This window comes from Scyliorhinus canicula, chromosome 2, assembly GCF_902713615.1.
Source record: "Scyliorhinus canicula chromosome 2, sScyCan1.1, whole genome shotgun sequence".
Taxonomy (NCBI): domain Eukaryota; kingdom Metazoa; phylum Chordata; class Chondrichthyes; order Carcharhiniformes; family Scyliorhinidae; genus Scyliorhinus; species Scyliorhinus canicula.
Genome location: NC_052147.1, coordinates 7,416,486 through 7,435,683, shown reverse-complemented (window position 1 = coordinate 7,435,683; position 19,198 = coordinate 7,416,486). Strand labels below are relative to the sequence as shown.

Below are 19,198 nucleotides of genomic sequence, written 5' to 3'. Positions count from 1 at the left end.
TGTACCTTTTCCTGTATTGAAAATGTATATCTGCCCCCGGAACACTCACCCGATTTGTACATTGAAACAGCAAGTACATTTTGTAAGTACTTCAACGGCTGTAAAATGTTTGGGGACATTCTGAGCTTATCAAATACTGAAATCTGTTCTTTCTCTAACCTGCTTTAAATGGAAAATAGACCTTGTGTAAAATGCAGCAAATGACGGGGAGGATGTAAATGAAGCCGGATGTGCCTGTATCTCTCTGGGTGTTGTGGTGAACGTATTATGGTAACCATTCACCACTGTACTACATTGTATCACGCTGTTGCCCATGTGGGCTCCACCTATGGACCATTGTGCTGTACTACACTGATTGTATCATGTTGGTGCCCTTGTGGGCTCCGCCCCCTTTGAGGGGAGGTATAAGAGCAGCTGCCCTGTAGGTGGCCCTCATAGCAGAGCAGTCGCAGGCAGGCACTGTTCTAGTTGATTAAAGCCACTGTTCACTTCTATTCTCTGTCTCATGTGAATTGATGGTCGCATCAGATGTTACAGTAAATAATCTTGCTGGGAGTTTACATTGGGTTTTCTGTCTCAGAATCCTGGATACATCCCCCCTGTAAGTCTGGAGTTACCCAGCTGAGCAGGACTGGGTAAAGACGGCAAGTTCCCTTCCCTGAAAGACACTAGCCAACCAGCTGCATTTTGACAATAATCCCACAGTTTCAAGATCACTTTTACTGACGCCGGTTTTAAAAAAATTTCTGGACTTTAAAAAAAAAAGCTGAACTCAGATTCTCCAAATGCCCATGGTGGGATTCGAACTCACGTTCTGTTGGATTATTCGTGGAACACTCGTCTGGATAAGGTGGAAGCAGATTCCACAGATAATTTTAAAAGAGAGCGAGACAGGTTTTGGGGGAAACTAGGAATTTACAGGTTATGAACAAAAAGTGGAGATATGGGATTAATAGAACAGCTCTCCCACAGAGCTAGCACATACACGATGGGCCGAATGGCTCTCTTTCGAGCTGCAAGTTTCTGTCATTTGTTTGGTTTGTGTAGCCACTGTTTAATATGCAGTTAGTTTTGACAAAGCAATGCTGTCTCTCACCTGAGTGACATCCCAGCGTTGTTTTTATTGACAGGACAGGCACACATACACACACAAACATATATATATGGAAATGTACATTATTTACAGCATCCTCCGCCCACCAGGTGGACAATGTGCAGGATCCCAGCCAGGGTAGGAGCTGAGGGGTGGGTGAAGGGAGGGGGGGGGGGGGGGGGGGGGGGGGGGGGTCGTCAGTGCCAGTTATCAGCTGTCCGACTCCAGCTCACTTTCCTGGGCCGCCGCCCTGACTTCTCCCGAAGGATTTCCCAGCGGGGTGGGGGGTTTGGAAACTTTGTTCCATTTCTGGGAGTCTGACTCCTCCGACGATGATCTCTTCTGCCGCCTCCATTTGGCTCGGCGGTTTTTGAACCAGACCTGGACAAGGAAAACAGATCAGAGAGAGAGATTGAGAGAATGAAAGATCATTTTTAGGCATTGCACTTTTCAGAGGATGTCCAGAGAGTTGAGTTCAGGTTGCCCCCCCCTCCCCGAGTGCAGAGTGATTAACTGTTGGAAGTGTCCGACCTTCACAATTAGATGTTGAAGATGGATCCTATCTTCTTTCTCAGTTGAAAAGACTGGACGACCACTCTTTGGGCGAGGAGCTGGTGACTTCTCCATAGTGTCCTGGCCTCAACCAAATCTCATTGTTGTTTCGGAGAGCTTCCTGTGTGCTAATTGGCTGCCGTGTTTAGGACAAAATTACCAAGTTGGCTGGAAAGTACTTTGGGATGGCCCAAGGCCATGAAAGGTGCTACGTCAATGCAAGTCTTTTTTCTATTGAAATTCTTGGAGATGATGCAGATGAATTTACTGGTATTGTGCTGCTAATGAGAACTTCAGTTATATGAAAGAGAAGAGAAACTGGGAGGGTTAGAGCAGGGAAGGTTAATGAGGGGTTCAAAACCAATAGCAGTTTTTATGGACGAAATAAGGGGAAAACCACTTCCACTGACAGGAGGGTGGGTAACCAGGAGGGTGGGAACCCAGGAGTGTGGGAACCCAGGAGTGTGGGTACCCAGGAGGGTGGGTAACCAGGTACACAGGGAGTAACAAAAGAATCAGAGGTTTTTTAATTCATTCATGGGACCTGAGTGTCGCCTGCTGGGCCAGCATTTATTGCCCATCCCTAAATGCCCTTGAGGGGGAAGTTAAGAGTCAACCACATTGCTGTGGGTCTGGAGTAGGCCAGACCAGGTAAGGACGGCAGATTTCCTTCCCTAAAGGACATCAGTGAAACATGTGGGTTTTTACGACAATCGACAATGGTCATCATCAGACTTTTTAAAAATTCCTGATATTTTATTTCTATCTCCTGCTGTGGTGGATTGGAACCCGGGTCATTATGAAAATTAAAAAATTAAAAATGAAATGAAAATCGCTTATTGTCACAAGTAGGCTTCAAATGAAGTTACTGTGAAAAGCCCCTAGTCACCACATTCCGGAGCCTGTTCGGGGAGGCTGGTACGGGAATTGAACCGTGCTGCTGGCCTGCCTTGGTCTGCTTTCAAAGCCAGTGATTTAGCCCAGTGTGCTAAACCAGCCCCATATCCTTGGTCTCTGGATTATTAGTCCAGCGACAATACCACGATCCCATCGCCTCCCTCCTCTGGGAGATGGCACAGCAAATTGTTGTTTTCTGGAACACACTGCCTGAAAGAATGGTGGGGGCAGGTTCAATAATACTTTACAAAGGAGAATTGGATGAATACTTGAAAAAGAAAACCTTGCAGGGCTATGGGGAAAGAGCAGGGGAGTGGAGGTAACAGGCACGATGGGCTGAATGGCCTCTTGTATGATTCTGATTTATCCATCACACACACACAGGAGGAATTAATGATTTGGAGTAGATTGATTACACTGCAAAAAAAACAGCTGATTTAAAACATTCAAGTTATCTGATAGAAGAAGCTAAACATTTTAAGTTTCAATGAGTCAGCTGATCCCTCGCTTAGGGCATAAACTGGAGTTTTACAATTGCACAACGATTTCTAAATTTCCCTCCACTCTATCTCTGGAACTTTGGGATGCTTCAACACATGAACAGAATTGGGCACATGTAAGTCATTTTGAGGCCTCATTAACATGAAAATGATGGTCGTATTACTGCAGTGTATTGCATTCAGTTGCAATGCATTGTTTAGCCCTCTACCCCAGCTTTTACAACTCTGTTCTTTCCTTTTCTTCTTGGGATTTGGGTGCCACTGGATAGGCCGGCAATTAGTGACCATTCCCCCCAGTCACCCTTGAGAAGATGATGCTGAGCAACTTTCTTGAACTTGCATGTGGCGGGAGTATTCGCTCCGTGCCAGTGGGAAGGAAGTTTGAGGGTTTTGACCCAGCGACACTGGCGATATAGTTCCAAGTCAGGGTGCTGTGTGACCTGGAGGGGAGCTTGAAACTGGTGGGGTTCCCATGGGTCGGATGGTATCTACCACCTGGAAGGACAAGGGCATGGGTGTGGGACTGTAAAAGAAAACCTTGATACACTGCTGTGAATTGCTGCAGTACATCTTGCATATGGTACACGCTGTAGGCAAGGTGTGCCAGCGGCGGTGGAGGGAGTGAATGTTAGAAATGTTTACCCCCCTCTCTCCCCACAAAGATAAAAGCATTTGCACTAAATGCCATACTCTTGAACCCACTGTGATCATACCATCCATCCCCTCGCTAAACGTGCACCCACACCTGTCCCCCCACCATTCCAATCCTTGCTGCTTCCAGGGAAGCATGGGATGCTTCAACACATGAACAGAATTGTGCACATGTAAGTCATTTTGAGACTTCTTGAACATGAAAACGATAGTCGTATCACTGCAGTGTATTGCATTCAGTTGCAATGCATTGTTTTGACTGTCGCAGTAACACTGATAATATGACGGACATTGACAATTTGACATTGGTCAGGAGACAATGTTCAGCCTCCCGGAGAAGCAAAGTCCCCCCCCCCACCCCCCCACCCCCTCCAGTCAGTTTTCCCCCCTTCAGCACACCTCAGCATGTTGGTGGCAAGAGGCTTCAGTACCACTGGTGCTTTACATGATCCCATATGGCCATTCTGTGTATGATCATCGCAGCAAGTCCCAGCTCACCAAGGGTGACACATCTGCTGAAACTGACTTTGTTTCTGTTCTCGCACAATGTATATGGACACGCACACACATGCAGACCCATGCACGCACATGTCTATGCACACACCTCACCAATGTGGATGACTGGGTGGCAATAAAGAGAGGGAACCGTGTTTCTGCACACCCTTCTCGCCCTGAAACAGAGTCCGCGGTTAACGCACTGTATGTCCACTGAACTCTGGACTCACTGGGTCATTAGAGGAAGCCTCATCTTCTGGACTGCAAAAAGGCCCAATAGGAAATCAGACCGGCCCTTTCACATTCCTACCCTCTCACAGAGTCTCTCCTCAGTCCTGATGAAAAGAATGAGAGGTGGTCTTATTAAGACATGTAAGATTCTGAGGGGATTTGACAGGATGGCTGTTGAGTGGATGCTTCCCCTTGTGAGGGAGTCTAGAACTAGGGAGCAAAGTTTAACAATTAGGCGCATCCCACTTAAGACTGTGATGAGGAGATTTTTTTTCTTTTCCCCGTACAGAAGTGAGGCTGACCCATTGAATATATTCAAGGCCGAGGGAAGCAGTTTTTTATTGGCAAGTGAGTCAAGGGGCAGCATGGTGGCACAGTGGTTAGCACTGCTGCATCACAGTGCCAGGGTCCCGGGTTCGATTCCACCCTCGGGCGACTGTCTGAGTGGAGTTTGCACATTCTGTGTGTGTGTGTGTGTGTGTGTGTGGGTTTCCTCCGGGCGCTCCAGTTTCCTCCCACAGTCCAAAGAAGCGCAGGTTAGGTGGATTGGATATGCTAAATTGCCCCTAGATGGAGTTACAGAGATAGGGTGGGGAATTGGGCCTAGGTATGGTGCTCTTTCTGGGAGTTGGTGCACACTCGATGGGCTGAACGACCTCCTCCTTTACTTGTTATGGGGACAGACATGAAAGTGGATTTCAGACCACAATCAGATCAGTCATGTTCTTATCAAATGGTGGAGCAGGCTTGATGGGCTGAATGGCCTACTCCTGCTTTTATTTATTATATTCTTCTGTTCTGAACCACATTTAAACTAATGGTTAATATAACCAGATCTGTACAAGGTACAGGCAGCTTCACTGAAGTCAAATACTCTGGTAAGAGAATTTAACCAGATTACAATTTGAAACCTACTGTCCTATTATACACACAGGCATATTCACACACATACACACGCATATACATGCGCATACACACATGCATGCACCCACACATACACACACACACAATCGGTGCTATAATCGCAGCTATTTACAGTTTATATTACTGACTGAGATGAAGTGACTGAGCATGATGTATCCAAGTTTGCTAATGATACAAAGTGGGATAGGAAGGCCCTCAGTGATCCCCCTGTGAGGGGATCACTGAGAATATGCAAAGGAATATAGACCGGTTAAGTGAGTGGGCAAAGAGGTGGGGGAGTGCTAGATTACTCAGGAAGAATAGAAAGACAGATTATTTAAATAGTAGAAAGACTATTATATGTTTGGTGTGCAGAGGGATTTGAGTGCCTTAGTAAAGGAAACACAAAGTCAACAATTGGGTACAGCAAACAATTAGGAAGGAAAATGGTATGTTAGCTTTTACTGCAGGGTGGTTGGAATACAAGAGTAAGGAACTCTTGCTGAAATGGCACAGGGCTTTGGCGACACCATTTCTGGTACACGCGCAGCTCTGTATAGAAGAAAGAATAAACTTGCTTTAGAGGAGGTGCAGCAAATGTTCATTTTAATTTGATTTGATTTATTATTGTCACATGTATTAGTATACAGTGAAAAGTATTGCATCTTGCATGCTGTACAAATAATGCATACCGTACATAAGGAAGGAAGGAGAGACTGCAGAATGTAATGTTACAGTTATAGCAAGGTGTAGAGAAAAGATCAACTTAATACGAGTTAGGTCCATTCAAAAGTCTGATGGCAGTAGGGAAGAAGCTGTTCTTGAGTCGGTTGGTGCGTGACTTCAAACTTTGGTATCTTTTTCCAGATAGAAGGAGGTGGAAGAGAGTATGTCCGGGGTGCGTGGGGTCCTTAATTATGCTGGCTGCCTTTCTGAGGCAGCGGGAATTATAGATAGAGTCAATGGATGGGAGGCTGGTTTGCGTGATGGACTGGGCTACATTCATGACCTTTTGTAGTTTCCTGCGGTCTTGGGCAAAGCAGGCTCCATACCAAGCTGTGATACAACCAGAAAGAATGCTTTCTATGGTGCATCTGTAGAAGTTGGTGACATTAGATTGTTTCCTGAGATGAGAAGATTGCCCTATGAGATAAGATTAAGCAGAATGGGTCTGCATTGCCTGGAGTTTAGGTGATTTCGTTGAAACATACAAGATTTCGGGAAGACTTGATAGGAGAGATGCTGAGAGGTTGCTTCCCCTTGCTGGAGAGTCTGGAACACGCACACACCACGCATGCGCACACACCACAGGCACATGCACACACACACACTCACCACAGCACACAGCACCCCACAATCCTGCATATCTTTCTCATTCTTAAGTGCCATGTGAATGAAAATTCTATTGGGATCTGGTTACTTAGATAATTACCGAAATTATTTGCAATGTTCCCACTTTAACATCCCCTGAGTGTTTGTGAACTTTGGGACTTATATTTGGGAATTGTATCTATATTTGGATTGATTTGCTTATGGAAAGTAAGCGTTCTTTTTTTTTCAAATGAACTGCGCAATTAAATCATTTCTCCCACGCAGGAAAAGAGTTTGACCTTCACTCTGCATCTTAACACAACCCACAACCTGCTGAGAAATCAACATTCAAAGTGGGCCAATCTGTATCATTCTTGCTGTAGATATTTGCCCAACAAGGATGTCACTCTGGATTCAGATAATTGGTTTTCCCAATTTAGTTTTCCCCCCTTCCGGAACATTTGGAGAGGTCAAAAAAAAGAATGGAGGACAATAAAAGGAGGAAGAAAAGGAGACCTTTTAATAAAATCCCCTTAACCGTCTCTTCTCAAAAGGAGATTAATCCCCAAATTCTCTGGCCCTTCTATACAACTGAAATAAATCATCTCTGGTATCATTATAGTAAATCTCCCCTGGACCCAATCCAAAGTCTCAAACAAAACTGTTTTCTATTGTGCCTTTATGACCTCAGAATATCTCAAAATGTTTTCCAGCCAATTAAGTGCTTTCCAAATGTGATCACGGCTATAATGTAGGAAATGCAGCAGTCAATTTACACACAGCAAGATCCCATAATCAGCAGTGAGGTAATGACCAGTCCATCTGAGAGGTAAATTGGCCAGGGCACCAGGAAGAATGCTTTTTGGATCTTTTACATTCAGCTGAAAGAGCAGTTAAGGCCTCATCAGAAAGGTGGTACCTCTGTACCTCTGACATGCAGCACTCCATAGGTACAGCACTGGGAGTGTCTGCATCAAGTATGTCCTGAAGCCCGTGGAGTGGAATCACCTCCTGGGTTAGGGGTTGGAATGCTACTAATTCAGCAACAAAGGCACCTCGTCACCTTTCCCTCTCCGGCCTTACAATGTCTTGGGACACCTTATTCTCCTCCAGAGCCTCTTGTTCAAGACCTTCCAGTTTGGCGTCCGCTCTAACCACAGCGAGACTGCACTGATCAAAGTCCCAGATGAGATTGTGTGATACTATTGCTGTGACTGACCGTTGATAACTCCCACCACCTCCAATACCTTTATCTTATATTCCACCAAATGGTGTTCTTTTCTCTAGAAGAGAGAAGATTGACTTAAAGAGGTCTTTAAAATTACGAAGGTGTTTCATCAGGTAGGCATAGAGAAAATGTTTCCACTTGTGAAGGAGGCAAAAAAGAGGGAAGAAGAAAAGGAGAACCTTTAATAAAATCCCCTTAACCTTCTCTTCTCAAAAGGAGATTAATCCCAAATTCTCTGGTCCTTCTATCCAACTGAAATAAATCATCTTTGGTATCGTTATAGCAAATCTCCTCTGGACCCTCTCCAAGGTCTCAAAAAAAGCCAGATTTCTTTTGTGCTTTTATAACCACAGGCTGCCTCAAAGTGGGCTATCAATGTAAGAGCGTTACTAATAAATCTAATTGGGGATTCAGGAGATGTTGTTTACTCAGAGAGTGGCTAGAATGTGGAATTTACGATCACAAGAGTGCGCGAGACAAATGGCTTAAATTCATTTGAGGGAAAAAGGAGTACAGGATATGTTGATAGGATGAGATTAATTAACTTGGAGGAGGTTTGTGTGGAGCTTAAACTGTTGGGTCAGTTGGATTTAATGACCTGACTTTATGCAGTTAATTCTACGTAAGAAGATGGCAAGGAATCTTCCACAGTGAGGAGGAGAAAACTGAACTGAGAAAAGAAAATCAAAAATTCAGAGAAAAGTAGTATGTCCTAATCCAGATTGGGCAAATATTCAACTTAATTTCAATGATTTAAGTTAACGTGGCAGCTTCATATTTCTGAATTGTCCAGCTGGCAATAATCTCGCCTCGGAGTCAAAAAGTTGCACAATTCAAACTCTACTCCAGGAATTGAGTACATAATCTAGGCTGGCATCTCAGAGCAGAAGCAAGGGAACTGAAAACTGTCGTTTAAATGGGCCTGTTCCGATGGTTGGGAAAGGTAGCCTGGCACTTCTATTCGAAGACATTAGGGAGTTTTCTCGGTGTCCTGCTCCACATTTGTCTCTCAGTTCCACAGCAGATTTACTGATCGTTTATCATATTTACTGTCTGCGAGATCTCGCTGTGCATAAGCTGTCTGTTCAACAAAACAACTGTGACCGCATTTCAAAGTCAGAGCAGTTTGCAATCTTCTGAAGGTGTGACAGTCAATTGCAAGTTAGTTGTTATTTTCAAATGCAGATATATTTAAGCAGATTATGGGGGGGGGGGGGGGGGGGGGGGGTGCAAAACAGGATATAAGGGGTAGTCTAGGAATTGGACTAGAGAACATTTTAATGTCAAAAATCACACAAACCATCATGGAGGAAGAGCTGATTTGGTGGTCGTGTACTCTAAAAACATTTGGAATATCGATATACTAACCAAACTGGCAGCCAGGAAATAGGAATTTGTAGGTTAAACAATATAAAATAGGAGCAGAAAAGGCCATTTGGCCCCTCGAGTCTGCTCTACCAGTCAATAAGATCTGTATGTGTTTCAAATTCCACATTCCTATCTCCCCCAGATAACCTTTGATTCCCTAGCCCAACAAGAATCTATCTACCTTCGCCTTAAAAATATTCAATGACCTACGCCTCCATCGTCTCTGAGGCAGAGAGGTCCAAAATAATAATAATAATCTTTATTGTCACAGGTAGGCTTACATTAACGCTACAGTGAAGTTACTGTGAAAAGCCCCCAGTCGCCACATTCCGCCGCCTGTTCGGGTACACAGAGGGTGAATTCAGAATGTCCAATTCACCGAACAGCACGTCTTTCGGGATTTGTGGGAGGAAACCGGAACACCTGGAGGAAATCTGGGAGACACTGGGAGAACATGCAGACTCCGCACAGACAGTGACCCACGCCGGGAATCGGACCTGGGACCCTGGCACTGTGAAGCAACAGTGCTAACCAGCGTGCTACTGTACCGTCCAAGTCGCACAATCCTCAGAGAAAGAAATTCTCTTCATCTCTATCTTAAAAGGGCGACTTCTAATTTTAAACAGTGCCCCCTAGCTCTAATTCACGCACAAAAGTAAACATTCTTTCCACATCCACCCTGTCGAGATTAGAGATTTGAATTAGAGACACCGGGCATTTTACATCGAGTTATATACTTCAATCAAGTCACCCCTCGCTCTTTTAAACTTCAGTGGAAACAATCCCAGACCGTCCAACCTTTCCTCGTAAAACAACTCGTTTGTTCCAGGTATCAATCTAGTAAGAAGTCTTACAACACCAGGTTAAAGTCCACATCAATCGAGTAAACCTCCTCTGAACCGCCTCCAATGCATTTACGTCCTTCCTTAAATAAGCTGAGAATTCTGAATTCTCCCTTTGTGTACCCGAACAGGTGCCGGAATGTGGCGACTAGGGGATTTTCACAGTAACTTCATTGCAGTGTTAATGTAAGCCTACTTGTGACAATAAAGATTATGTATTATTTATTTTTATTTTTAAATAAGGAGACCAAAACTGTACACAGTATTAGAGATGTGGTCGCACATATGCCTGTATAAGTGAAACATGACATCCTTGCTTTTATGTTCAATTCCTCCCATAATTAAGGACAGCATTCCATTCGCCTTCTTAACTATTTGCTGTACCTGCATACCAATTTCTTGTGACTCATGCACTGGGACACCTAGACCCCTCTGCGCCGTAGAATTCTGAAGCCAATTAAGTAATACTCTGCTTATTTATTCTTCCTGCCAGAGTGAACAATTTCACATTTTCCCACATTATACACCATTTTCAAGATTTTTGCCCACTCACTCAACTCTGTCCTTCTGCAACCTCTTATGGCCTCTTCACAGCATACTTCCCAACCTATCTTCATGCCATCTGCAATTTTCTACCATGTCTTTATTTCCCTCATCTAAATCATTGATGTAAGGCCGCAGCGCAAGCCCTCATGGGGCTCCGCCTGTCAGATCCTGCCAATCAGACAAAGACCCATTTATACATACTCACTGGTTTCTGCCAGCCAATCTTCTATCCAGGCTAATATGTTGATATGTTACCCCCCTATATCATGAGCTTTATTTTTCACAGTAACCTTTGATATGGCCCCTTATCAATGGAAGCCCAAGCATAGCATGTCTACCAGCTCCCCTTTATCCACTGTGCATATTACTCCTTCAAAAAACAATAAACTAATTGTGAACAGTTTTAAAAGTGAAGATTGGTAAAAATAAAAAGCTTTCCAGATTTTAACTGCAACAGGTATCATATTTAACCAAAACTGTAAATAACAGACTCATTGTTCCATCATTCACTTGTTAGAATACGTAACAGACCTCTATATGAGAGAGCAACTGTTCAATAATTGGATAAGGTGCATAACCAGACCTCTTTACAATAGATCCATTGTTCCATCACTCACTGGGAATGGTGCAAATCCAGACCTGTATATAATAGAAGCACTGTTCTCTGAAAGTTTGGCTAAAGTTTTTAACCTGACAACTAAACAACAGATCCATGGTTACAGTACTGATTGGATAAAGTCTACAATAGATCGACTGTTTTCTCATTGGCTGAGTACGATATCTTAACAGACCCAGAGAATCCATTGAATCCCTATGGCACAGAAGGAGGCCATTTGGCCCATCGAGTCTGCACCAATCTTCTGAAGGAGCACCCTCCTAGGCCCTCTCCCTGTCTAACCTGCACATCTTTGGACACTACAGAGCAATTTTAGCATGCTAAATCCACCTAACCTGCACATCTTTGGACTGTGGGAGGAAACCAGAGCACCCGGAGCAAACCTATGCAGACACGGGAGCACGTGCAGACTCCACACAGACAGTGACCCAAGCCAGGAATCAAACCTGGGATCCTGGCGTCGTGAGGCAGCAGTGTTAACCACTGTGTCACCCCTGCCAACCAACATATGATAAGATAATGGATGATGAAGATATTTTAGTTCATCTTCATTCATCCATTCAGAAGCACTCTAAAGTGCCATCATTTTAGTATCCATTTGCCTGTGAAAGATGTTTTTAACTCTACTATTGTATCCAGGAGTCAGTTTTGGGGTTGATCATTCAGTTCTCAATGTACTTTTACTAACTTGATCCTGAGTTCCTTTGTCCAATTTCTGACAATTTAAATTTAAATGAATAACCTTTTCCATACCCAGTCTAGAAGATCATCTTTCTGATCCTTCTTTCCCAGTTTGAAACATTCAGTGTTCTCCAGTCTTTTAACTCAACCATTTAACTCCAGGGATTGGCTTCATGTCAATTTTCTATATTGTCACTAGTGCCTCAATGATTCAGTCGGTGTCTCAGAAACCAGGACTATAATTTGGTGACCTGTTTTTATTTGCCCTGACATGGACAATTTATTGCAATTTTATTGCAATTTTGCCACAAGTTTTTCTATTGCACTTTCAAAGGGCATCTGTCAGACAAACAGATAGATTGCAAAAAAAAAACTCACCAGTTCTGCACAGCATCAGGGGCACATTTTACAAATACATGTTCTCAACACAGGATCTCATCCACTGCGAACACATGTTGGAATGCAGGAATCCTGGGCTTGTCCCCATTATACCTCAAGAGGAGCTTTCGGCTAAGAAGGTTCCATAGTGTGATCACACATTGATAAAAACTTGTACCTTATAGCATGTTTAGCTCAGTGGGCTAGACAACTGGTTTGTAACGCAGAACAAGACCAGCAGCGCGGGTTCAATTCCTGTACCGGCTGAGAATTCTGAATTCTCCCTCTGTGTACCCAAACAGGCGTTTAGGTACTTTTCACAGTAACTTCATTGCAGTGTTACTGTAAGCCTACTTGTGACAATTAAAAAAGAGATTATGTAGTACATTTAATCTGTGCTGCTGCTAGATCCATATTGCCCAGTTCTTTCCCAAAACTAGGTCCATTTGATGGGGTTAGAATATTTTGTGTTGTTATTTTCCGTGAATGGATTTAAACTTCCTGTTTCCATGTAGCTCAACACCAGGGTTTATAGGGTTAAATTAGAAGTTGCTTGTGTTCTCTCAAGAGGTGATCTGATCAAGGAGTTTAAAATGTTAAAAGGTTTTGACTGGGTAGAGATAGCGAGAAATTATTTTTTTCTGGTGGGGGAATCAAGGACATTGTATCACCATCTATTATTTTATAGTAAGAAGTCTTACAACACCAGGTTAAAGTCCAACAGGTTTGTTTCAAACACAAGCTTTCGGAGTACTGCTCCTTCCTCAGGTGAAATGAGCAGTGCTCCGAAAGCTAGTGTTTGACACAAACCTGTTGGACTTTAACCTGGTGTTGTAAGACTTCTTACTGTGCTCACCCCAGTCCAACACCGGCATCTCCACATCATTATTATTTTATATTGAAGACTATTACATGCATTGACCACTTTCTAAGTGAGAAGGAATTTCTGACATCCACCACAAGCATGTTAAGCTGAGAATGGGGATCGCTGTTTTAGTAACATGAGCATAGATGGACGGGAGGAGACCGTTCAGCCTGTAACCATTCCATTAGATCATAGCTGATCTGTACCCCAGCTCTGTACCTACCTTCACTCCTACCATCATTGATACCTCAACAGCAGTGTTAACCAATGGTCTTGATTATACTTTTAGAGAGTCATCAGCTACCACACACCAACTTTCTGATGAATTGAAATGGGTAACTGGGCAGCAGTCTTGCTGTTTGAACCAGAAGGTTGTGGCTTCAAGTCCCACTCCTGAGATTTGTGCACACAATCCAGATGGGCATTCTAACTGTAGTACTGAAGGGGCAATGCACTGTGGCAAGTAACATCTTTTGTATAAGACATTAAACTGAGACCCCATTTACTCTCTGAAGTGGATGTAAAATGCCCGGTGGCTCTATTTCAAGGAAGGGTAGGAGGGTTTGCCTTGGTATCATGGTTGACATTTATGCCTTAACCAAGACCATTAAAAAAAAACGGGCAAGGTAATATGGGCATTGTCACATTGATATCTTTAGGCATAACTTGCCCCTGTGTTTCCTACATTCAACAGTGAAAAATTTTTCAAAGGTCTCTCATTGGCTGTAAAACACTTTGGAATTTTCTGAGCTGGTGCTATATAAATGCAAGTCTCTCTCCCTTACCTCCACTTTCTCTTCTCGGAGATGGACCCTCCTGGCAAGCTGTTCCCTGGTGCCAACGTCTGGGTACTTTGTTTCCTGAAAAAGATTCTCCAAAGCTTCCAGTTGTTCATCTGTGAAGATGGTCCTGTGGCGTCGCTTCCTGCGGCAATGGAGCTGGTTCAGGAGCTGGAGCTCGGTGCGGGATAGAGCCCCCAGGCTCACGTAGGGCAGCACCTGGGGGGCAACTGGGGTCAGGTAGGCAGACGCAGCCCCTTCCAAACCTTTCCAAACAGTGAAGAGGTAAAATAATCAGCTCAGTCATTTTACATCCAAATTAATCAGTCAGCCAATGATTACTGAGGATGAAAATTTAGAAATTGTCAAACTGGGAGCCAAATGTAAATCAGGGAGCACAGAGCTGATGGGTGAATGGGAAGTGATGTCAGTTAGGCAGCAAAGTTTTGGATGAATACAAGTTGATGGAGGATAGAATGTGGGAGACTGGCCAGAAGTGCATTGAAGCAATCAAGTTTATAGTTAAAAGTATGGATGAGGATCGCGGAATCATCGGCATTGGTCAGGTAGTATCTGTGCAGCTGGGTCGAGGCAGGGGCACAGCGAGTAATGTTACAGAGGTGAAGTAGGTAGTCCGTGTGATGGTGTTAATATGTGGTCAGGTGCTTATGTCTGTCTGGTTCGGCCTGAGACAGCGATCAGGGAGATGGATGAAGTTTGTGGCTGGGTAACACCGTTTCTGGTGAGGACTGTTTTGGGGGAATTTCTCCTCATCCAACACTGGGTGTCAGGCAAGCAGCATGATAAATTAGAGACAGCGGAGGGGTTGTGAGAGATGGTGGTTCGGTCGAGCTAGATAGTGTTTCAACGTATGAGGCAGATTTAAAACTGACACTAGATAAATTGGTACCCCATTATAAACACTGCACAATGAACATCACTGGAAATGACTGTGTGTTGGTTTCTTTAGTAAGGAGTAGGGGGGTGGGGTATAATCCACAATGACAGCCCATCGACTGCATGGATACATTTTTTAAATTTAGAGTACCCAATTTGTTTTCCAATTAAGGGGCAATTTAGCGTGGCCAATCCACCTACCCGCCACATCTTTCTATTTTTCAGTTGTGGGGGTGAGACCCACGCAGACATGGGGAGAATATGCAAACTCCACATGGACAGTTACCCGGGGCCGGGATCGAACCGGGATCGAACCCGGGTCCTCGGCACCGTGAGGCAGCAGTGCCACTGCCTGGCTATATGACAGATGCCCACACCACCTCCTCCCTCTGCATTCTCTCTGCGTGAGCCCCTCTGCCACTACCCATGATTTCCGCCTTCAGTTAGCACAAAATGGCATTGCAAAACCTGGAGTCAGGACCTGACCTGGAGTGAAGCGGAGAAAGACAAAGTGTGGCCGGTCAAAGCTGCAAAATGAGATTCTATTGTGTGCACTTACTGGTACTTAATTTGCTGATGACACAAAGATAGGTAGAAAAGCATCTGTGAAAGGGATGTAAGACGGTTACAAAGGAACACAGGAAGGTTAAGTGAGTGAGCAAAGATCTGGCAAATGGAGCATAATGTGAAATTGTCCATTTTGGTAGGAAAAATAAAAAGGGTTCTGAGGTGCAGCAGCATCTGGGTGTCCTTGTGCAGGATCCACAAAAGGTACAGCAAGTAATTAGGAAAGCTAAGAGAGTATTATTGTTTATTGTGAGGGGAAATTATTCAAAAAGTATTGAGATTAGGTTTAGGGCATTGGTGAGACCACATCGGGAGTATGGTGGACAATATTGGCTTCCTTATTTAAAGAAAGATGCATTAGCAGTTCAGAGGTTTATTAGATAAATACCAGGAATGGGCGGGTTGGTTTATGAGGAAAGGTTGGACAGGTTAGATTTGTATCCACTATGTGTTGGGGTTGAGGTTACAATCAGACCGGCCATGATCTTATTGAATGGCGGGGTGGGTCAAGCTCAAAGGGCTGAGTGGCCAATCCTGCTCTTAATTTGTATATCTGTCTGTATGTGAGGTCGGAGGTCAGTATCAGTAATCCTAACGTTTGTCTCTCTTGGGAATCAGCTCTCACACCAGCCTCACAAACAAATACCAACACCAAACACATGGAGACAACATCCATATCTAAAAAAGAAACTACCTTATTATGTCTAACTTATTAGTAACCTCCTCAAAAGCAACAAATCAGTCACTCTTAGCGAAACTCTTGCTGACAATCTTTGATCACTTCTTCATTACTCGAGTGTTCACACACTCTGACTCGAATGAAGATTCGAGTAGCATCCCGGGAACTGATATTAGACTGATAAATGTGATTCTGTCTTCCATCCTCCTAAATAACCGAGTGGCATTAACAAAATTCCCAATCCAACAACACAATTCCCAAGTCTGAGAACTTTCAAAGACGATGACCAATTATCCCGCATTATTCTCACCTCCTCCGAACACCCTTGGGCTGGAACCCTCTGGACATTTATCCAGCTGTTGTCCCAGTGTTTTCTCCATTTACTATTTTGTTACTGGTGTAGAATCCAACACTTTCCTCTCTTTGATTTGTTTCCAGATTACCTTCCAATTACCTTCCATCCATTGTGAGAATGTGGATATGGAATCCTCAGTTAATAAATCCGCCACTACCATACCACATCTTTATTTGTCTTTAATGGTTCCACACTTCTCCCAGACACGCGCTTTCTTGTGATTGCTTCGTTTCAAAGCTTTTACTATTCGCTTTTAAGTCGCACGCAGTTTTTTTTTCCAATTTCTCTTTTTGCTGCTGTTAATATTTTCTGTCTATCCCTCTGTTGCTTTCTAGATTTCTCCCAGTCCTCTAGTCTAGATTACTACTTTTCTTGGTTTTTGAATAAACCACTTCCTTTAGTTTTAGACCCGGTCTGACCTCACACATTGACTTGACTGTAAAATGGAAGATTTGCTCTTTAGGGGCACGTACTGATCTTGTTCTGCACTGTGTACACTCAGTATTTGAATATTTAACTTTATCTATTAACAGTTTAACCTGGTCAGTTTATGTCTGGGAGGCAGTTTCACTGACATTTACAACCTAAACTGGTCGGGGAATCTCTTGCTTCATCTCCGCCAGTTTGTTAACAGATTCTGGTTCCCTACTCAATACTTAATCCAATGTGTACCGTTTTCCTGTCGGGTTTAAACATTCAGAAAATGTTCCTGGATCCGGTAGATACCACCCCATCCCAGCCTCTCCCGGTTCATCAACTCCCAATGTTTACTTCGAATGAAAGAGAGTTGGGAACAGGAGTAACTCAGTTAATCCCTCGGAGCTTGCTCCCCAAGAATGAGACAAGATTGGATATAATGGATGTGTGTGCGTGAGTATGTGTGTCAGTGAGTGTGTGTATTAATGTATGGGTGTGTTTGTGTGTCAGTGAGTGTGTTTGAACGTGTTGGTGTGTGTATGTGTGTCAGTGGGTCTGTGTATGAAAGTGTGTGCGTGAGTATGTGTGTCAGTGAGTGTGTGTATGAATGTGTGGGTGTGTATATGAGTGCCAGTGGGTCTGTGTATGAATGTGTGGGTGTGTGTATGAATGTATGGGTGTGTGTATGTGTGTCAGTGAGTGTATATGAATGTGTGGGTCTGTATATGAATGTGTGGGTGTGTATATGTGTGTCAGTGGGTCTGTGTATGAATGTGTGGGTGTGTGTATGTGTGTCAGTGAGTGTGTATGAATGTGTGGGTGTGTATATGTGTGTCAGTGGGTCTGTGTATGAATGTATGGGTGTGTGTATGTGTGTCAGTGAGTGTGTATGAATGTGTTGGTGTGTGTATGTGTCAGTGGGTCTGTGTATGAATGTGTTGGCGTGTGTATGTGTCAGTGGGTCTGTGTATGAATGTGTTGGTGTGTGTATGTGTCAGTGGGTCTGTGTATGAATGTGTTGGTGTGTGTAGTGTATCAGTGGGTCTATTTATATATGTGTTGGTGTGTGTAGTGTGTCAGTAGGTCTGTATATGAATGTGTTGGTGTGTGTAGTGTGTCAGTGGTTGTGTGTATGAATGTGTTGGTGTGTGTATGTGTCAGTGAGTGTGTACGAATGTGTGGGTGAGGGTGAGTGTGGGTGAGGGTGCAGGTATGTATGAGCGGGTGAGGGTGTACGTGAGTGTGTGTGAGTGAGTGTGTGAGTATAGGTGTATCTCTGTGTGTGTGTGTGTTGGGGGGGGGGGGGGGGGGAATGTGGCAATCCCGAGCTCTGAGTTGAACCTTCATCCTCTTTAGCCCCAAACATTGCAATTTCCTCACAAGTTGCAATCGAAAGAAGATTAAACTGCAAACCATCCCCTTAAAAGTAAAGAGCAGAGATTCCAGCTGACTAACAACAGTTTGCAAAGGGTAATATTGAAGCAATGCCAGACTGCCCCGCTATAAGGGGTGTGTGGCCATACATTTGCCCAGACTGAGTTGTAAAGAGTTACCTGGTGGGATGCAGGAGCAGTGCTGTGTGGTCAGCGGCTGGCAGGCTGGTACAGTGCCACAGCAGGATGCCCTGGGCGAAGCGGGTACATAGTAATAATTGTAACCTATCCTCGAGCCACCGACTGCCAGGTTGGGATGCTGAGGGGGCGGTGGAGGAGGAGGCGGTGGAGGGGAATACAGTCCCAGGTAGTCAGCAGCGGCACAGCGGGGCTCGGCACTCAGCCCGGGGTAAGTGGGCAGCGGGGAGTTGTGCAGAGGAGCTGGCTCCTTACAGCGAGCTCTGCTTCCTGACAAAATACTGTCGATGCTGAACATCCCAGCCGGCATCACCCAATCAGCTCAGACACCAAAAAACACACAGACATGGATCTAAATCACAAAAAAGAAGCACAAAACAAAGTCAAACCGACTTTTCAAAATAAAATCGCTCGCAGTTAAACAGAAAGAAGTTTTTAAAAAGTAAAAGAAAACTTGAGACCAAGTTAAATGTTAGTTTGGGAGGTAGAGGCTGCCTTGCGCCGCTTTCCCCTCCATCCGCAACTGAGTTCAGAGCAACAGGCTGGTGCCCACAGTTATATAGGCAGCCCGCGTCATTCAGCCTGTCTGACCCCCCCCCCCCCCCAACTCATTCTCTGCTGATGGGATGGCCAAATTTATCTGATTATTGTAATCTTGCCTCCCTTCTATCACACACACACACACCCCGACTCCCAGTCTGCGGATTAAAGTTATTTAATGTGACTTTTTCCTCCCCCTCCCCGCCATTAGCTGCAGGGCTTTGTAATCGTGTTTT

The 19,198-nt window shown here is 44.2% G+C and overlaps 1 protein-coding gene across 1 annotated transcript; it reads right to left on the bottom strand.

Moving 5' to 3' along the window:
- Window positions 1–1,298: 1,298 nt before the first annotated feature.
- On the bottom strand, window positions 1,299–18,940 carry gsc (goosecoid). Its single transcript, XM_038790331.1, has 4 exons — window positions 18,884–18,940; window positions 18,405–18,774; window positions 13,943–14,202; window positions 1,299–1,474 (listed from the first exon to the last, which is right to left on the bottom strand). The coding sequence occupies exons 2-4, from the start codon at window positions 18,730–18,732 to the stop codon at window positions 1,304–1,306; spliced, it is 759 nt and encodes a 252-aa protein (XP_038646259.1). The 5' UTR covers window positions 18,733–18,774; window positions 18,884–18,940; the 3' UTR covers window positions 1,299–1,303.
- Between the last annotated feature and the right edge of the window lie 258 nt (window positions 18,941–19,198).

Excerpts from the sequence above, each read along its gene's own strand:
- gsc (XM_038790331.1), bottom strand. The coding sequence starts at position 18,732 with ATGCCGGCTGGGATGTTCAGCATCGACAGTATTTTGTCAGGAAGCAGA. Across the intron at positions 14,203-18,404 it reads CTGCTCCTGCATCCCACCAG|GTTTGGAAGGGGCTGCGTCT; the intron begins GTAACTCTTTAC and ends CTGTTTGGAAAG. Across the intron at positions 1,475-13,942 it reads TCCGAGAAGAGAAAGTGGAG|GTCTGGTTCAAAAACCGCCG; the intron begins GTAAGGGAGAGA and ends TTCCTTGTCCAG.